This window comes from Frieseomelitta varia, unplaced genomic scaffold (assembly GCF_011392965.1).
Source record: "Frieseomelitta varia isolate USP_RPSP 00005682 unplaced genomic scaffold, Fvar_1.2 scaffold_370, whole genome shotgun sequence".
NCBI lineage: Eukaryota > Metazoa > Arthropoda > Insecta > Hymenoptera > Apidae > Frieseomelitta > Frieseomelitta varia.
In genome coordinates this window covers 377013-397662 of record NW_025110113.1, presented here as the reverse complement: position 1 = coordinate 397662, position 20650 = coordinate 377013, and the positions used below count along the sequence as shown (strand labels likewise).

At 37.6% G+C, this 20650-nt stretch overlaps 1 protein-coding gene across 5 annotated transcripts; it reads left to right on the top strand.

Moving 5' to 3' along the window:
- Window positions 1-149: 149 nt before the first annotated feature.
- On the top strand, window positions 150-15862 carry LOC122530975 (histone acetyltransferase p300). 5 transcript variants are annotated; one of them, XM_043658430.1, is made up of 21 exons: window positions 150-823; window positions 2301-2459; window positions 4078-4283; window positions 4357-4731; window positions 4817-5105; window positions 5206-5511; window positions 5589-8518; window positions 8601-8758; window positions 9986-10066; window positions 10139-10273; window positions 10357-10833; window positions 10916-11081; window positions 11318-11488; window positions 11572-11805; window positions 11881-12111; window positions 12194-12313; window positions 12398-12699; window positions 12790-13200; window positions 13282-13594; window positions 13685-14126; window positions 14220-15862. In XM_043658430.1, the coding sequence occupies exons 1-21, from the start codon at window positions 742-744 to the stop codon at window positions 14693-14695; spliced, it is 8064 nt and encodes a 2687-aa protein (XP_043514365.1). In that variant the 5' UTR covers window positions 150-741; the 3' UTR covers window positions 14696-15862. The 5 variants fall into 5 exon arrangements, with proteins under 5 accessions (XP_043514365.1, XP_043514367.1, XP_043514364.1 ...); XM_043658432.1 differs by lacking the exon at window positions 2301-2459; XM_043658429.1 differs by having other exon boundaries at window positions 9956-10066; window positions 13685-15862.
- The last annotated feature ends 4788 nt before the right edge of the window (window positions 15863-20650 follow it).

Genomic DNA, 20650 nt, shown 5'->3' with positions numbered 1-20650 from the left:
ATGTGTGGGGAAAGCGAGCCGCGTCCGCGGTGATCATTCGCGCGCCCCGTGTCGCAGTGTGCCAAGGCGAGAGAAGAGGAGAGAAAGATGGTGCCAGCGGGCCTCGAGAGCGATATCGTTGCTGCGAGCTAGCGCCGTGCGCGCAGCCAGTTCGCCACACTCGAGTGTTTGACGAGTCGTGTGCGACCGACTAAACGAAATATAACGTGAGAACTGGTTTGGTGGTTTTGTGCATTTAAATAAAATTGGTGATCCTCGGTATTGCGATATCGATAGTCTAGTTAACTCATCGGTCTGTCCCGTTGTCGCGCGAGTGGCCAGTGCGCCCATCGAAAAATTTACTGTGTGTGTGGGCTTTGAGCGCGGGGTTCGACGTACCCCCGACGATGCCCAATGGTTGATCGTGTACCGAAGCGTGCTCGGGGACGCTCCACGCGCCGCGGTTTTCATTGTTATTGTCATGCTTGCGAATATGTTAGGAGCTTGGTGAATTTTCGCGGTTTCACCGAAGAGGAGGAGGCAGCAGCAATAGCAGCAGTGGTAAAAGTATCATCAGCATCAGCACCGATCTTCCTAGTGGCGTAGTGCAGCGTTTTCGTCCGTGTGTGTATACCCGTGTATACGTGCCTGCGTGCGTGCGTGCGTGCGGTCGTCCCGACTTGCTGCCGCCGCCGCCGCCGCTTACTTGCTACCGGGAGTAAACAGCCTGAAACAAGAAATAATTAACCCTGAAAAGGAACCATGGCCGACCACCTGGTGGACGGTCCGCCGAATAAGCGGCCGAAGCTCGGCGATCCTTTCCAGGGGACTTCAGATTCCGCGGGTAAGTTCTTTCATTTTTCATCGCGACAAAACTTTGCTCAATCCTAGTCGAAGTCGCTGCCGCGACTAACCTTTCGAGGATAAACGTCGCAAGTAGCATATACCAGTTTTTCTAATTACATGATATCGCACATATATCTTCCTTATTACATTAAGAAATGTATGCTCGCTAATTTATCGAAGGCACACTGTCAATTAGCTGTTGACGGGTGCAACCTTTGAGCAAAATTGCCCACGTATTTCGGATGCTTCGGTTTTTCTTAAGAGACGCACCTTTTTTGTTGTTGTCTTCGTGTCATTTATCTTTACCAAAAACAATGTGTCCAATAGATAATCACGCTGTTTCTCTCTCTCTCTCTCTCTCTCTCCCTACTACATTTTTTGTACAGGTTTTCAACATTTAGGAAAGTGCTGTGGTTGTAGCTGATTATATCGTTTTATGTTACGAGTGTTACCTTTTGACAGGGCCCTGTATTATTCAGTGTATTCTAAAATTGTACGATTTTACTTTGCTTATGCGTCATGTGGAACGATTGAAATCTGTTTCTGGTTGTTAGTTAATTGTTTATAAACTAACCTAAATTATTCAAGAAATACGGTCGCGGGAGTTACACTATATCATGAATTGTCTAATGTATTTTTATTAATGCGATCAATCATTTAAAAATCGTTCTACGCACTTGTAATTATTCGTGTAAATTTATGCGAAAACTTATGTCAGTAAATACTGATACTCGAGGAATATCTTCAGTTGTGACAGCATTGGTATTAATGAGTGTTTTGTGTAATTTTTACTTTATAGTATTTTTACGTACGTTTTGAAATTAAATAATTCCGTATATGTGTTAATAAAAAATAATTTATTTAAGCTGAAAATTTGTAAATCGCCGAAAATTTAGGCAATTTGGATATAGTGTATAAATTTTGCTCAGAGGTTATAGAACTACACCGTGTTTAAAAAATAACCGTTTGTACTAAATAATCTATAACTTCTGTCTTGTTGCACGTTCTTTCTCTTATTTAAATTTAACCTAAATGAATAATAGTATTTTGTAAATTTTTTAGTTACCTTTGAATTTAGTTTTCATTTTATTTTTGTAGTGCATGGCAAATGCATGGAAGTTTGAATAATTAAAAAAAGACATTATGCTAGCATGATTGATGCGCTAACCATCTCTTGATTCTTATTTGCTATCTGATCACCTTAACAGTTTCTGAACTCAATAATATCTCATGTAATCTCATATCAAACCAGTAATGACTGTCACTTAAATACTTGATGTATCAATCACAAGATTTAGTCAGGTTACATAAAGTGGCAGACATAGTCTTTGATATTGTAAATATTAATTCATCTAATATCTGTCAGTAGTTGCATTTCAAACAAAATTTAGACCATTTCTGCTGCTTAAAAGCTGTGATCCAGAAAGCATAGACAGTTTTTCCACAGTCTGAAATAAAAACTGTGATATATGTAGTGGGTATGGCGCCTCTAATGATGCACCATGCTTATACAAACTACGGGGGAGGTGGCAGTGGTAACATGCAACAAATGCAGGGCCCGCCACAACAGCAGCTACATCTGCAACAGCATCAGCTGCAGCCACATTGGAACAACCATACCATCCAGAAAAGAAGTAAATATTATTACAAAACCCAGCAAAAAGTTCAAAAATAATAAGTCCAGCACTACAGAATTTGTTTGTCTGTCCATTCATCTCATTTATTAGTATCATAAAGTTGTAAAATCATTTAATTACTTCCAATTTGTGTCATAATTTACTGCTAAAATAATTCACAAGTGTTTGTATTCTTAAAAGAAAAAATGTACATAGTTTTAGCATATTGTCACTATGGTTCTATAAAGTTGATTTATTGTTGCTATTTGTAAAACCCATAATGAGAATTATATTTATATCATAGAACTTAAGAACAAATAAATGTAACAAGTATCTTGCCTCAAATTGAGAGAAATTTATTTCTTTTACATAATATTGGAGAAAAATTGGATCATTCTAAGTATTATAGAAAAAAAATGTTTTAATTTAACATATACTATGAAAATATAAATAGATATATTATGAGCTTCAAATGCATTTATGAGTGATAAATATAATATGGACATGCGACACACATGTATAGAGCTCTAAAACTTTGTATTAGGATGAAGTGATGTTAATTATTGTGTATAAATTTCGAAATAAAATGTGATTATATCTTCAATGAAATAAAATTAAACTAGGTTATTAGGTAGGTAACAATGATGTTTTGTACATAATTGTTTTTATATTTTACAGATAATTGATATCTTAATTGAAATAAACTGACTTACATTATTTATAAGAGTTTCAGAAACTTTTTTTTTAATGTTACAACATTAAAAAATATTTCATTTATAAATAGTTGTAAATAGTCTTTAGAGTGACTGATTTCTTCGCATGACTGTCTACTCAAATTTGCCATCAGTAGCTTTGCTGCTTTTGTAGTTTAGCACGTCTTTATTGTGAAGAAATTTTTATTCTGCTGTAGTATAAACTCCTTTAAGTTATGCTCACACAGTGTATGTCTCATGTCTTATTTATTTATGTATTTGTTTGTTTATATTTACATGTAGTTTGTGTAGAATCTTTTTATTGTTTTATTTTCTTTTTTCTATTTTTTTTTTTTTAAATTTGCATTTGACCCCTTTTTTCTCCGTTGTTATATGGTCAATCATGGATAGTCAAGTAAGTTAAAGAGATACTTTCATATGACAAATATATTTTTCAAACACTGTTAATATAATTTGAACAAATATAATTTTCTGTAATTCAAACTATAATATATATAAATATCATAAAATATATGCATGTATGCATATATTTTATGTACATACATATTTACATGCAGGTATATTATACAATATGCAATACATTACATTACAGTACAAAGATTTTATTGTTAAATCTTTAGATAAAAGCTATGGTGACGGTGCTGAATCTTACCTTTATATCATTTACTAATGGTTCTTTGGTCTCTATGGTATATGTTATATTTAATATCATAATCTGAAAATAATATTTTAAACTGGTTATTTAAGGAAGTAATTAGTCATTGTGTTGAACTTTTTTCAACAACTTTGTTATTTATATGCAGCTTATAAAAAAGATGTTTAATATCATTAGTTATTAAACAGTTTACTTCTTTAATAACTAGTATCTTTCACAGCAGTGTATATATTAAAATGCTGTTACTAATGCAAATGTTTATTCTCAGATTATATAACAAACACAGATATGTTTGATCTTGAGAATGATCTACCTGATGATCTATTGTCATCGGGTTCTTGGGGTTCTGCAACTGAAAGTGCTAAACCACCAGCGACAGGCCCAGGTCCAGGGCAGCAAAATGGTGCCCTTGATTCAGAACTTAGACAGCACGTTCAACAACAACAGCTTTCACATCATTTAATACAACAACAAGTTCGTATATATTACATGTATTTTATATGCATGTACAAGAAATACTGTCTAATCTTGACTTTTTCCAAAACAGGGCAACAAAAATTTGGTTGCAAATTCTTTAGTAATGGCTGCTGGAACTTTGGGTAATAAAAGTCCAAATATGCAATCTCCACCAAATGTTTCTGTCTCTAAAGTAGTTGATCCACAAATGGTCGTGAGTCTGGGAAATTTACCAAGTAGTATAGCCAGCTCCTTGGCAAATAATCAAATGTCCATTGCAAATTCAATGGGAGGCCTTCAATCGTCAATGAGCATGGCTGGAAGTAATCCTACCATGTCAATGCCAGGTGGAATAAATTCTGCTTTAGTTATGACCAGCAGTGCTAGTGGAAATAACAATATGGGTGGAATGGCAGGTGGAAGTTTAATTGTAACCAATAGTTTGAACAAACAACCTTTAAACACTGTGAGTTATATTGAAATTGAAGAATTATGTATATGAAAGTAGCATATTTTGTATAGAGTATACAATCAAATTATTCTCTGGTTAGGTAACCATGATGGGCCCTAATACTCAAGGAATTCATCATCCCAGTGGACCACATGGTGTTGCTCAAATGCAAAATGGACCTGGAATAATGAATACTAGAGCTGTAGCCATGCAACAACAGCAACAAGCTCATATGGTTGGTCCAGCAAGGGGTCAAAGTCCACATCAACAAGTACATCAAGTTGGTATTGTTGGTCCTGGTCAAGGAGGCCCAAGAATCCAAGCTCCTCCAAACATGACAAATATGCCAAATATGGGACAAATAGGTGCATCAAGTCCTTACGGTTATGGTAATTATATCAATTAGACACACAGAGTGTTTATGTGAGATGTCCTCTATATATAATTAATAAATTGTAGAATATCATTAAATACACAATTTTTAAATAGGATCTCCAGCTAGTGGACAAGGGCCTGGAGTCACTGTATGTACTAACAGTCCTGTTGGAGTTGTTACACCACAACCAAAAGGAGTTGGTACAAATATGACTGCCATGCAAGGTGGTAGATTTGGAGGAACGGCTGGTCCCATTGGTTCCACAAATGTTGTGGGTGGTCAAGAAGGTGGTATGGCACAGCAAGCTCAACCACCTGCTCCAAGTCCAGCTCAACCTCAGTCTGGTGCACCAAGTGGTGGTCAACCTGGTCCACAGCAAGCTACTCAGGGCCAAATACCCGGTACCGGTGCTCCAACTGGTAATTATTTGTTTTTGCTTTTAAATAAATTTATTTCATTAATGAAATGTAATTAAGTAATATCTATGTGTCACTAGGTGCTACAAAGTCAACCGCTGATCCAGAAAAACGTAAACTTATTCAGCAACAATTAGTTCTTTTACTTCATGCGCATAAATGTCAACGACGCGAAAGTCAAGCAAACGGTGATGTTTGGCAATGTTCATTGCCAGATTGTAAAACTATGAAAAATGTATTGACTCATATGACCGCTTGTCAAGCAGGGAAAAACTGTACGGTGCCACATTGTAGCTCTTCCAGACAAATTATTAGTCACTGGAAACATTGCAACCGTAATGATTGTCCTGTGTGTTTACCTTTGAAGCAAGCGAACAAAAATAAAACAACAAATACTGCTGCAGCATCTACAACACAACCAAATAGTCAACCAAATCCAAGTCAAACCGAGATGAGAAGAGCATACGACGCGTTAGGTATTCCATGTCCTACTACAACAGCTGGTTTAGTAGCTAGTCAATGTGTTACTAGAAGAATGCCTACACCTAACATGCAGGGAGCACCTGGTGCGATAGGGAATGTCAGATTAGCTCAGCCTCCAACTCAGAGTGCACCAGGTCAGTCAGTAGTTGGTGCTGGGCAACAAGTTGTTGCTCCAAATGTGTCTCTTCCTTTAAATTCTGATCCCAACACAGTCGGAGTTGCTGGTAATCAAGCAGCACCTACCAGTGGCCCCACGCCTGCTGCTGCCGCAACTGCCGCAAATATACAGCAATCGGTTAACATGCAGCAATTATTTGGTTTGAATGATTCAGCACAACTTAGTGTTCCAAATGAAAATAGGTTAGCTAACCTTCAGCTTCCAGCTGGACTTCAACCAGGTCAAGTAACAGCAACATCGGTACAGGAATCGAAGGATTGGCATCAAACCGTGACACCGGATCTTAGAAATCATCTTGTTCATAAATTGGTTCAAGCAATATTTCCAACTCCCGATCCGCAGGCTATGCTCGACAAGAGAATGCATAATCTCGTTGCATATGCAAGAAAAGTTGAAGGCGACATGTACGAAATGGCCAATTCAAGATCAGAATATTATCATTTGCTTGCCGAAAAAATATACAAAATTCAGAAAGAATTGGAAGAAAAACGACAAAAGCGGAAAGAACAACAGCAACAGCAATTACAAGCACAGCAGCAGCAACAACAACAACCACAACCTGCAGGAACATCTGGCCCCGGTTTAAGGCCATGTGCTCCCCCGGGTGTAGGCACTGTTCCACCATCACGACCAGTTGGAACAGTTACTCCTAGTTTACGTAGTCATTCGCCAGGGATGGGACAGCTTGGAGCTTTACCTGCAATGACCAATATTCAGCACAATAGAATGCAGTTTCCCCAGCAACAACAAGCGCAACAACAGCAACAAATACAGGTTCAGGCCCAAACGAACGTCCAAGCCCAGGCTCAAGCACAGGCTCAGGCTCAAGCTCAGGCTCAGGCTCAAGTGCAAGTTCAACAACAAATGCAACAGCAGCAACAACAACAGCAACAGCAGGCAGGAATTTTGGTCGGTCCACCTGGCCCTAGTCCAAACGGACAATCAACTTCTAATCCCAACGTCGTGTCAAATCCTGGTCTCAGTCCTTTTGGACAACCGCAAATGTCGCAACCAAGTTTAACAACAACCACTACGTCTGCAACAACTAGTCAATTTCCAACCTCAAACGGTACTTCTGGTTTACCTAACAGCTCTCCTGTACAGAATCAACATCAATTTTCCGACATTATGAAAGTTAGATTGGTGCAAGCTCAGGCTGCAATTGCACATCAACATCAACAGCAACAACAGCAGCAGCAGCAGTCAACGCAACAGCCTCAACAACAACCAAGTCAGTCGCAACCGCAACAACCAACAAGTACTTCGAATCAAAGTGCTACTACGACCTCAATGCCGCAGGCACCGTCACCATTTAGCGGTATGCAACAGCAAAGTAACCAGCAGCAAAATCAATTCAACAATAGTCGGCCTTTGTCAGTTTCAACGCCTAGCGACAGTGGCATCAGCACATCAACTCCGCAAACAATACCACCTCCTGCTTCTAGTGGACCTAGCCCTGGCCCAGCAACAACAACGAATGGACCTCAATCTACAACTTCCACACCTAATACACCACTAGTTCCTTCACTGATAACTCCAAATCAGACAGTTTCTTCCGCCAATCAAACACCACCTCATCCTGCTACTACACCGTCTCCTGCTGGTCTTGCAAGTCTTGGGAAAGGCATGACATCTCAGGAGAGGGCTGCATTAAATGCACCAAGAACTTCGTCCATGTCTTCGCAAATGGCTGCTATTACAGCTGCTTTAGGTCGTGATAATTCTCCTAGTCCACCAATGAATAACAATAAGGGAAAATTGGATTCTATTAAGGAAGAGAATATAAAAATGGAAATCAAAACAGAGGATGGTTCTGAGAATCACAGAATGGATGGCGGTAAAAGCGTCAATAACGATGTGTCTATTAAAACTGAAATCAAAACAGAACCAATGGAAGAGGGATCTAGTGAGAGCATTGTAAAAGAAGAACCTCCCACTATTAAAGAAGAGCCTGTGACACCAATATCCAGTCAAGATACAACAACGCCAGATATAAAACCATTAGTTCCTGAACCGATACAACCAACCGGAACATCAACGGATAAGAAACGGTTGTGTTTGTTCAAACCAGATGAACTGCGTCAAGCATTAATGCCAACATTAGAAAAACTTTATCGTCAAGACCCGGAATCTATACCATTTAGACAGCCTGTCGATCCCCAAGCATTAGGAATTCCCGATTACTTTGACATTGTCAAGAAACCGATGGATCTTTCAACAATCAAAAGAAAATTGGACACAGGTCAATACAGTGACCCATGGGAATACGTTGATGATGTATGGATGATGTTTGACAATGCATGGCTTTACAATCGTAAAACATCACGTGTTTACAGATATTGTACAAAGGTATATTTATTTCAAAATTATTATCCCATCATATCGATGTCAATAATGACTCGCGAATTATAAATCTTTTCATTAATTTTAGCTTTCTGAAGTCTTTGAGCAAGAAATTGATCCTGTGATGCAAGCCTTGGGATATTGTTGTGGAAGAAAATACACGTTCAATCCACAAGTACTATGTTGCTACGGAAAACAGCTTTGTACAATACCAAGGGATGCAAAATACTATTCCTACCAAAATAGGTCAGTTTACGGAGGAGTTCTAATTAAATAACTATGTAAAACAGAAAAATTTATTTAATAATTGAAAAATTATTCTGCATGAAGGGAATATGTTAGTAGGTTTTTCTCCATCTTGCCCTTTAGTAATTTCTTTACTTAGACAACTAGATATCTTGTTAATGACTTCTGTTGCTCCCAACTGTCTTCAAAGATTACTGACATTAGTTGAATTTTAGAGAATTCGAGTTACCTTTAGGCGCATTCGACTTTCATAGTACATTTTTATTTCAAAAAGAAAATGTTCTGTAACCGAATACGCCAGATTAAATTGGCAGGCTAAATTAGCCTGTTTCGGTCATACCAGTCGATACAGGCCAGTCTCCTGACCTACACGTTTTCTCTTTTTTTTTTCTTTTTTTCTTTTTTATAATTCTGAAACATTTGTCAATGAATGCATTTTTCGTAACGTTCGCACATATGAAGTTGAAATTTTATTACGCATATACTTAAGGGATATAGAGCTTTCTATAGTAATCCTTAAAGTTTAGATGCTTTTTAATTATCTATTTTGCTTTATAAATAATTTAGAAAATGCAAAATAATTTTTAACAAGAGAAATTTATTATTATTGCTCTTGAGTATATGCATTTAAGTAATTTATGTATATATTATACGGTGTCTAACTATGGCACTCTTCTCTTCTTTGTATGTTACCTTCGCTCTACCCATGGGTTGCGCACGCACACACAAATCCTTGTTTGCTGCTTGCTTCTTGTGTTGCCCGCGCCCCTTGCTTCTTTCTGACTCTACTACTTCATGCCACGAAAATTGATACTTGGAAATTGGACGATTGAAATTGGATACCTGACACTTAAAATGAAAACATAAATAATGTAAAATAAATTGTATTTATGATAAATGAAAAATAATGAAAAAAAATATGTTAATTACACGAAAAATGATGACTCTCTACAATTTTTGGAATAAAAATATAATGTTAAAAAAAAATAATAAAAAAAAACTGAACGGATCTGAACATATAATTGGCAAAACACTACTTGCATGTGTATAATTGCAAATACAAACAAATATTTGTCAAAATTGGATAATCGACGTTTGGATACATCTATTGGGGCGTGAAAAAAAATTGATCTTCGTATGATGCACGCATGACATTGACGAATTGAAATTTGGAAATACTATCGGTTGGAACAGTAGTTTAAAGGCATATGGTCTTGTTTCCGACAGATACACCTTCTGTCAGAAATGTTTCAACGACATTCCTGGTGACACTGTGACGTTAGGAGACGATCCAACACAACCACAAACGTAAGTTTCGAAATATAAATACATTATCAACGTTTGTCGTACACGAAATTAAATTGTTATATTTTATTGCAGTGCCATTAAAAAGGAACAGTTCCAGGAAATGAAGAATGATCATTTGGAATTGGAGCCTTTTGTTGTGTGTACAGATTGCGGTAGAAAGGTGCATCAGATTTGTGTGCTTCACATGGAATCAATTTGGCCATTAGGGTAAGTAAAATTTCTTCTCAGAAAATAAATGTATATGTATGTATGTATGTAAGTTTTATATGTACTTGAACTTTTCCTAACAGATTTACTTGTGATAATTGCTTGAAGAAGAAAGGTCAAAAACGCAAAGAGAATAAATTTAATGCTAAACGTTTACCAGTTACTAAATTAGGTACCTATATCGAAACACGTGTGAACAATTTCTTAAAGAAAAAGGAAGCTGGTGCTGGGGAAGTTGCAATCAGAGTTGTAGCATCCAGCGATAAAGTTGTCGAAGTGAAACCAGGAATGAGAAGTCGATTTGTGGAAAATGGTGAAATGCCTGGTGAATTTCCATATAGAGCGAAAGCCTTGTTTGCATTTGAAGAAGTCGATGGTACCGATGTATGTTTTTTCGGCATGCATGTGCAAGAATATGGTAGCGAATGTACACCACCCAATACTCGAAGAGTCTATATTGCGTATTTGGATTCTGTACACTTTTTCCGGCCTAGACAATTCCGAACAGCGGTATATCACGAAATTCTTCTCGGATATTTAGATTATGCAAAACAATTGGGGTAAATTAAATACTGTTTGTAAAATTTATACAATGATGGTTTCTCTCAATGTTGATGCTCATTACGAACTTTCTCTGTACAGATATACTATGGCTCATATTTGGGCTTGTCCTCCCTCAGAAGGTGACGATTACATTTTCCACTGCCATCCCCAAGAACAAAAAATTCCAAAGCCTAAAAGATTACAAGAATGGTATAAGAAAATGTTGGACAAAGGCATGGTTGAGAGGATCGTACTTGATTACAAAGTTAGTATCGATGCACGATTAATGAATGATACAGTCTCGAGTGTTATCTAAGAATTTATTATTATTCTTGGGTGTCAAGTGAGACTAAAATTAATGTCTGCAAAAGCTAATGTTTTCTTTTAATGTATAAATTTAAACATAGGATTAGCAGACTACAATTAAAATTAAATGTTTAATTAATTGTTGTTTGAAAAATTAAATGAAAATTAATTTTTTTTTAAATTTATTAATTCTAGGACATTTTAAAACAAGCGATGGAAGACAAACTTACATCAGCAGCTGATTTACCATATTTTGAAGGTGATTTTTGGCCAAATGTGTTAGAAGAAAGTATCAAAGAATTAGATCAGGAAGAAGAAGAAAAACGTAAGCAAGCGGAGGCTGCGGAAGCTGCGGCAGCTAATAAAGTAAGTACAGTTTTAGTGATATATTGCTAAAGATGGTAGCCGACGAAAAATTGATCATGTTGCACATGGCTGTTTTGTTACAGATTTTCTCTTTGTCGGAAGATTCTGAAACAGGACCAGACGGTAAAAAGAAAGGACAAAAGAAAGCCAAGAAATCCAATAAATCTAAAGCAAATCAAAGAAAAAATAGTAAAAAGTCTAATACCCCACAAACGGGAAACGATCTTTCCGCGAAAATTTTTGCCACTATGGAAAAACATAAAGAAGTATTCTTTGTTATTAGGTTGCATAGCGCTCAAAGTGCAGCCAGTTTAGCAGTAAGTGTTTGAGAATTATTTTATGCTTTTTGCTTTTTAAATAACTAATTCGTGTTCTTATCCTTGACAATATAGCCTATTCAAGATCCTGACCCAGTTATTAATTGTGATCTTATGGACGGCCGTGATGCTTTCCTTACAATGGCCAGAGAAAGACATTACGAATTCTCTTCCTTAAGGCGTGCGAAATTTAGTTCTATGTCTATGCTATATGAATTGCACAACCAAGGTCAAGACAAATTTGTTTATACTTGTAATAATTGTAAGAGTCATGTAGAAACAAGATATCATTGTACGGTTTGTGACGTAAGTATCAGATTAATTATCTTTACACGCGTACATGTTACAAATAATTACCCATTACATATTACAATCGTCCATTTCCCAGGACTTTGATCTGTGTATAAGTTGTAAAGAAAAAGATGGTCATCCTCATCACATGGAGAAACTTGGTTTAGATTTGGATGACGGTTCATCGCCGGCCGATGCCAAACAAGCTAATCCACAGGTAAAAATATATTAAATATATTAAGAAATTATTGATTATTCATTGCTACGGATATTTATAACAAATATTTTAATTTTACAATAGGAGGCGCGCAAACTTTCAATACAAAGATGTATTCAGTCGTTGGTACATGCGTGTCAGTGTAGGGATGCTAATTGTCGTCTAACAAGTTGTCAGAAGATGAAGAGAGTAGTAACGCATACTAAAGTTTGCAAACGAAAAACGAATGGTGGTTGTCCAATATGTAAACAATTGATCGCGTTGTGCTGTTATCATGCTAAACACTGCCAAGAGACTAAATGTCTTGTACCATTCTGTTCGAACATTAAGCATAAATTGAAGCAACAACAGCTTCAACAACGGTTGCAACAAGCGCAGTTGTTAAGGTGAATATGTTAATAATATACGATAATAATAGTATTAATTTAGATTAACAATTTCCAAAGATACTTATATATGTTCTCAATTTGTTTTAGGAGACGAATGGCTGTGATGAATACGAGACCTACAGGTCCAGTTGGAGCGATGCAGTCTGGACAACAGAGTTCCAATGTTACTATGACCACAGGTGTTGCTATGAAACCAGGTGTCAGTCCTACCAATTTACCTTCGCCGCATCAACCTGGAATTGGTTTAAAACCTGGAACTCAAACGCCACCTGCTCACGTTTTGCAAGTTGTTAAACAAGTACAAGAAGAAGCTGCACGGCAACAAGTGCCACATGGTTACGGTAAAGTAACACCAAGTGGTGGCGTTGGTGTTGGAGTTGGTGTAGGAGGACAAACGGGTGGTGTAATGCCTCCACCTCAGATGCAACGGCCAATGCCTGTTCAAATGCCGAATCCTGGTGGTACGCATCTTATTCCAATGGATCAATGGACAGCGAGGTAAGCCTTTGAAAAGAGTAACTAAAATGTTACATCGTGAAAAGATACAATATATTAAACTATGTGCATGTTTATTTGCAGTAGGTATCAACCGAATGCTGTGATGCAACAGAATCCTGGCTTGCGACAACAAACGCCACAACAATTGATGCAGCAACAACAGCAGCATCAAGGACAACCAGGAATAGCTATGGGTCAGATGCCAAGGCAAGCGGGAGTTCTCGGTGGTCCAGTTAGTCAAGTTGGACCACAGACTCAAAGTAACATGCACAAGCACGTACTGCAGCAACTTATGCAAACTCTTAAGAATCCACATACTCCTGAACAACAGAATCAAATACTTCAAATACTCAAAAGCAATCCACCTATTATGGCTGCTTTTATCAAACAACGGGTATGATGATTAATTATTTTCTATATTGTTTGCTATCGTCACTTTCGGTTTTGATAATTTCTGTTATCGTATAATTTTTTAAATAAAAAGGCGCTTGCTCTAAATCAGCAACAAAGTGGTCAGTACGGCGGAGGAGTTGGACCTTTGGGTCCTAATCAGCCGCAGCAACAACCTGGTTTGCAGCATATGATGTCTCAGCAGCAGCAGCAGCAACAGCAACATCAACAGCAGCAGCAGCAGCAACACCAACAGCAGCAGCAGCAGCAAGGCAGAATGCAAATACAGGCGATGCTAAATCAACAGCAACAGCAGCAGCAGCAGCAGCAGCAGCAGCAGCAGCAGCAGCAGCAGCCTGTTCAACAGCAATCGCAATGGTATAAACAGCAAATGCTGGTAATGCAGAGACAGCAGCAAGCGCAACAACAGCAGCAGCAGCAGCAACAACAACAGCAGCAACAGCAGCAGCAACAATTTACACAACCGCCAGCACCGCCTTACGGTCAGCAGCGACCCATAAGGCCGTCCCTTCTCGGTAAGAATTATTTAATTCTGGAGAAAACGAGATTCGTCGATCCGTTTGGTTCGTGGTCTAACGCTTGCCACGATTCCGCGTATTCTTCTCCAGGTTATGGTGGCTTTAGCGAACAAGGATACGGTCAACCGGGCTTAAAACCAACACCACCTCCGGTACCTTCCCCGCAAGGTGTGATGGGACCTCCGGGGATTTCTGTACAGCAGCAATTAATGCAGTCCGTTCGATCTCCACCACCAATTCGTTCTCCTCAGCCAAACCCTTCTCCACGACCAGTTCCATCTCCGCGTAATCAGCCAGTTCCTTCTCCACGTTCAGGGCCGGTGCCATCACCTCATCATCATCCACCTCATGGCACACCGACACATTCGCCGGCCCATGAACTCGGAGGACCAAGCGAAATGATGCTTTCGCAGCTGAGTGGGGGAACTGGCGCGCCGACCGGACACCCGGGTACCATGCCTCATCATCCATCTCCAGCTCCACCGCCCACTAGTGGCACAGACTCGAGTGAAGTGACGCCAATGACGCCACAAGACCAACTTTCAAAATTTGTCGAAGGATTGTAGTGACTGTTAGTGAAGTCGGTCAATACGAGTGACTACATTATTAGTGGGCGGACGACGATCTCGAATTGTATGTCAGCCGTTTAAAAAGAATGGTTCGCTGTTCCGTCTCTCTGTCATGAAAACAGAGGGAGTAACCTCCATCCGTTCTGCGTTCCTAGCTTCGTGGAGATCAGGTACAACTACTTACGTCCGGTACGCTGACAAAGTGCTGACGTTCAGAGACGAGTCAGTGTACCACTGGTGCGACCAAATTAATCCGAATGATGTTCCCTCTTTCTATCTCCGAGTTAAGGTGCAGGAGCGATACAGCGTGATGTGGTGCTGCTTCTTAAGATGCTCCGCGAAGATTTTACAGTCGGCTCAATGGACACTTGAACTTAACGTTTACTGTATTCTCGTACCTCAAACTTGGCTCCCCGATTATGAAACAACCGGTGGAACGACGAGAAACAATTATTTGAAATCTATACATACAGGAAATCAAGAGAGACTATTAATGCGTTCTCCCCGTAAATACATATATACATATACAAAAGAAACACACACTATGTCCCTGCCCAATCTTTTATACCCCCCCCCCCCCCCATACACATGACTTTTTCATCTAATACCATCTTCCCTCGCTGCTGCTCGTGCAGGCTGAGTGAAATCGTACAAATGTGTTGTGTATACTTAACGTTAATTAATAATTAATAGTTCAAATATTATTAGCGTAGCGATTATATGCAGTTATTATATACCACTATTATTATTATTATCGTGACAAGATGCAAAGTATATAACAAAAAGAAAAAAAATGAACTGTATGAAAAAAATGGAAAGATAATATTGGAAATGAAGAAAACCCAGCAACGTTGTATGTAAGGAAGGGAGAACAGAATTTAGTGGAAAGTTAAGTAATGTTAACTTAGGCTAATTTGTTATTAAGAGATCGCTACGGTTGCCGAAGGTTGTACCTTTGCGCCATTAAATTTTATGGATCATTCTGAAATTAATCCTCAAAAAAGTAATCTGCTAAGTTGTCCTATGGGATAGAGACGAGTCTTTAATAACAGGCGAGAAAAAACGCGGATTAACGGTGTCGCAACCAAAAAAAGTAGAAATTCACGACATGCTATTTGCTAGCAATGGGAGGATTTATAAATCGTGTTAATTTTGAAGAAGAAGGAGAAGAAGAAGAAAAAAAAAAAAAGCAGTTTTTCAAACCGAGGGTCCAACATGTACAGTTCAATCAAAATATGTAGTTATGAAGCGTAATCGAAACGGACCCTCGCGTGAAAAGCGTTCTGTAAATACTATACTATACTATATTATTACGATTAATAATAACGATTATTATTAATTTCCCTGTCTATTATGAATTTATTATTATTAATATTATTATTGCTATTATAATTATTATTGATTTTTATTAATATTATCTTTACTATTACTACTCTACTATTACTATTATTATTATTCTGAATAATATTATTTTTATTACTATTATTACTTTTATTATTATTATTATTACCATTATTATTAACATTCGCGAAGGAAAATTCAAAACCATGTAGGTATAGTGTTAATAATTCGGGAAAAAAAGCGAGAAAGGGATCCACACACACACACACACACATACACGCGCGCGCGTGTTACGATAGGATAAACCGGTGCACGATTGAAAAGAAAAAGAAAAGTGAGAAACACGTACGCGTACAATACCGAAACTACATACATACATACGTGACTATGCCAGTGCTGTATCATAGTAAACTGTAAGTGTAACTTTTCCTCCCTCTTTTTTCTCCGATAACTATTTAAATAACTAGCTGGGTAACGAATGATGCGTGAAGGTGTACTTCAGAAGTCCGTGTTGTCGGATATTTTTTAAATACACGGTGTACAATGTAGCCACCATGTAATCAAGCTATAACCGATTTAGTCGTAATCAGAATTAATTAACGATACACGCAATCGGTGTACAAGGAACACACACGCAAACACAAACACAAAAAACGTGGAGTTTCCGCGGTCCGATTCGAGACAGAGAAATTATGCGATGACCCGTTTGAGAGATACGTTACCCATTGAGAAATCTATTTTGACGCGTTTAGTGATTCATTTGCAATCGGGCACATCCACGTTCGTACTTCGTGTCAATTCGTTTAAAGGGAAAAAGAAAAATAAATTTTTTCCTTTTACATGAAGATAAAGAAGAAGTAAAGAATCGAACGAACGATTGGCAAATGTTGGATTTGCCTTTGAAAATTTTACTCGCGACGCGTGTTGGGCGGGGATAAGTTCAACGAGAAAGGATTCATTTGAAACGATTGGTCGATTTGTTTTTTTTTTTTTTTTTTTTCTTTTTGTTCATTTTTATTCAATTAAGCTGCGAAAGATTTTTTTTTTTTTCACTTTTTTTTTTCGAACTGTTTTAAATTCGAACTGATGAGTCGGTCAACGTAAATCGTCGAAACATTCCTTTTATTGTGCATTCTCTTTCTCGTTCTTTCCTTTCGACTGTCTGTTGATTTCTCTTCGCCCTTTTCTCTTTTACAGACGGGATCCCCCCGGATTCGTGTTTTCCATGGGATCGTAAACTCGAAAACAAGAAAAGAAACCGATAAATTGCGAATCATGTAGCGACGATTGAATCGAGCGGGTCACCTGTTAATCGATTGAGAAACAAGCCGAATCGAGTGTCGTACGTCTGATGTATGTATTTACACGCAATTTCTAAAAAAAAAAAAGAAAAAGAAAAAAAGCGAATTAAGCACGCGAGAAACAAAGGTTACAGAACAGACTAAGGCGAGGGAAGGGGAAAAGTGAAGAAAAAGAACAAAAAAAAAAAAAAAAAGAAGAAGAAGAAGAAAAGTACGAGATACGGATGATAATCGACTATAGATTTAAATAAACGATTTTACTAGTGAAGGGAAAGAGTAATCGTAACGACGGAAACCCAAAAGTATTTGGCTTAGTATGGCTGTGTTTAGGGCAGTGTTGTAAATCTGAAAGTGGTATACCTTTTTTGGTAGTAAACACAACATAAGTGCGGACGTTCGAACGCTGCGATGTGCCAACCCGACGATCGCGATTTGCACAATTTATTTTATCGATTGATCAATGAATGAATTGTTTAATTAGTTAATTTAGTAAATCAGCTGATTGAATTGAACAAAGCTGACAAAACTACCGTGAATCGTGAAAAACGTTGACACGCGTGTGCAACGGATTGAAAAGGAAAATGATAGATGCTCTCTTTCTGGAGCTAGTTCGAATAACGTAGTTTTGCAAAATGTAAAAAAATAAGAGAAATAGATCTTACGTGTGTTCGAACAACAAGAAGGAGACGGAGCTCGGTAAATTCGCGAAAAATCGCTTCCGTAGACTTAAAAAAAAAAAAGTAGAGAGAGAGAGAGAGAGAGAGAGAAAGAGGCGAAAACGAAACGGAAGTGATTTTGCACGTCGGACATGTCGGTACATCGGCGTTCGCGGGCAATTTATTATTGTAACGAAGAAGAAAAGCGAATGATACAACGCTATATATAAATATATATTATACGACTTGTTTCCTTTTTTATATTATTAAACACCAGTATAGGTCGCGGTTATATCACGATGACGGAGTGAACATCAATTAATTAATTATGTCGCTAGACGATAAACTGCAAACAAACCTATGGAACGTAATTATTATTAACGCTATTATTATTATTATTATTATTGAAAATACCAACTATAGAGTACTACTTTTTATTATGACATTTCGTAAACTAGTGAATTGATTATCTAATTAAAGATTAATGAGACGCAAGTGTAAACATTTATCCTACCCCCCCAGGTGAAGAAAGAAAGAAAAGAAAAGAAAAGAAAGAAAAAAAGATTTATTAAGAAAGAAACACACGGAACACAACAGTTCTTCATCCCAGTCTCTTTTTCTTTTTTTCCCGGGCAAATAGTCTTCGAGCAGGGGCAGTTTGCGAGAACCTTTCTCTATCTTTCTCTCTCTCTCTCTCTCTCTCTCTCTCTCTCTTTCTCTCTCTCTCGATCGAGCCCCTCGGATCCTGATCCAACACTGCATCGGTCACGATATAAATGTACAATATTTAATGATATGTGATGCGCTTTCCTTTTTTATTTATTTCATTTTTTCGGCGGGATTCTCGTCGTTCTCGCTGACAACGAGACAAACGTGGAAACGGAGAAGGAAACAAAAAAAGACACTGTCACCGTCGCCATTCAGATACCTCTTTGTATCTCTTGTTGTAAAGACCGTTCGCAGAGTGATTTTTTTTTTTTTTTTTTTTTTTTTTCTCTCATAGGAAAAACTTTAGTTAACGTTCTTGTTTTGCCCCCGTGTTCGCTATTCCTTTTGTAAAACGCGTTTTGTAAAATACATATGTTCGGTTTAGATGTGTGAAAGCTAGCCTCACGATGTCCGCTCGGAGAGGGGAAAGTGAATTTAGGTTTTTTGTAAAGTTTTTTTTCTCTTTAACCTAAAAAAAGAAAAAAAAAAAAAAAAAAGAAGAAAAAAAAAGGACTTCGTTTTTCTCTTAACGATTTGTAACGTAGATAAGGACACTGTATGTTGATGTTCATGAATATTTAACCGAATATTGTTATATTATTATTAAAAAAGAAGTTTTAAAAATACATTCCAATTTTTATTTTTCTCTCAGCTCAGGTTACATAATGTACATACGTGTATCGAAAGAACCAAGATCCTTCGTGAGAGAAGAAGTACTTCTTATCCGATAGTATTTATATAATCGCGAAAGAGTTACTAAGAAAGAAACGAATTATTTTTATCTTATCTTCCAGATAGAGACAGACTCATCTTATCCGTATATACATCGAAAACATTTTGAAATCCTTTGTCATTGCGCGTGTATCCCTTTAAATAAAGTGCATATTTCAATACTCACAATTGTGAAGAACTAAAGTTTTTCTGTTAACTCTGTTCAACATTTTTTGGCGCCTTTACTTGCTCGCATTTGTCCGCCGCTTTCGTCCGTTCGATATTAATCTTCGAGTTTCTCTGCGCTGTTTCTTGTCAGATGTTCATTTAAAATTATTCGTTTCTCATTCGCTGCCGTGCACGACAAATGGTCTCTTTCCAAACTATTTTCGAAACTCACTCTCTCCTTACTTATTATTTGTATGATATTTGTACATGGGAGTTTTATCAACAAGACCTAGCGTTCAAAAGTACACACGTATCCTTGTCTCGATCTTGTCGGCATGTGTGTGGCAGATTCTCGATCAAACGAGGACTTGTATCCTTAGTTCCATCGAAACGAGAGAAGAAGAGAAGAAACGAAGAACCAAAGTACATACTAAGAGCGATGATTCTGGCGCCCAACGAAGAACTGCTCTTCTAGATTCTCAACTTAAAATGGAACTAAAGTATGCAACGAACGCTACGCGTTTCCCCCCCCCCCCTGCATTGTTTTCGCCTATCCTATTTATTGCGTTCGCCGAATCTCCTTTCCTTAATTAGATATGTAAGGGCCAATCATTTATCCGTATTACAGCGCATAATGTAACGACGTAAAAAAAAAAAAAAAAAAAAAGAAAAAAGAAAAAAACTGGCACGTAAGAATTATACATATATGTGTATATATTTATACATACGTAACATTGCTACGCAATATGAGAAATTTGACGAAATAAAAGTTTACGTATACAGGGTGTTTCGTAACTTGCGGGAGCTGATTGTACCCCTAAAAAATGATGAAAAAAAGTCACATAAATATGTGTCCTATCTGTCTTCGTTTACAAGATATAATGAATTTTATAAACAGAGCAAACTCTAGTAAGCTAGTTTTACCAGGGATGGTACATCCAATTTTCATAATAATCATAATTGGGATGAAGAAAAGCCACGTGTTATTGTGCATTCAAGACATCGACACCAGTTTAGTTTAAACGTATGGGCAGGAATAATTGATAAATTTTTAATTGGACCTTTTT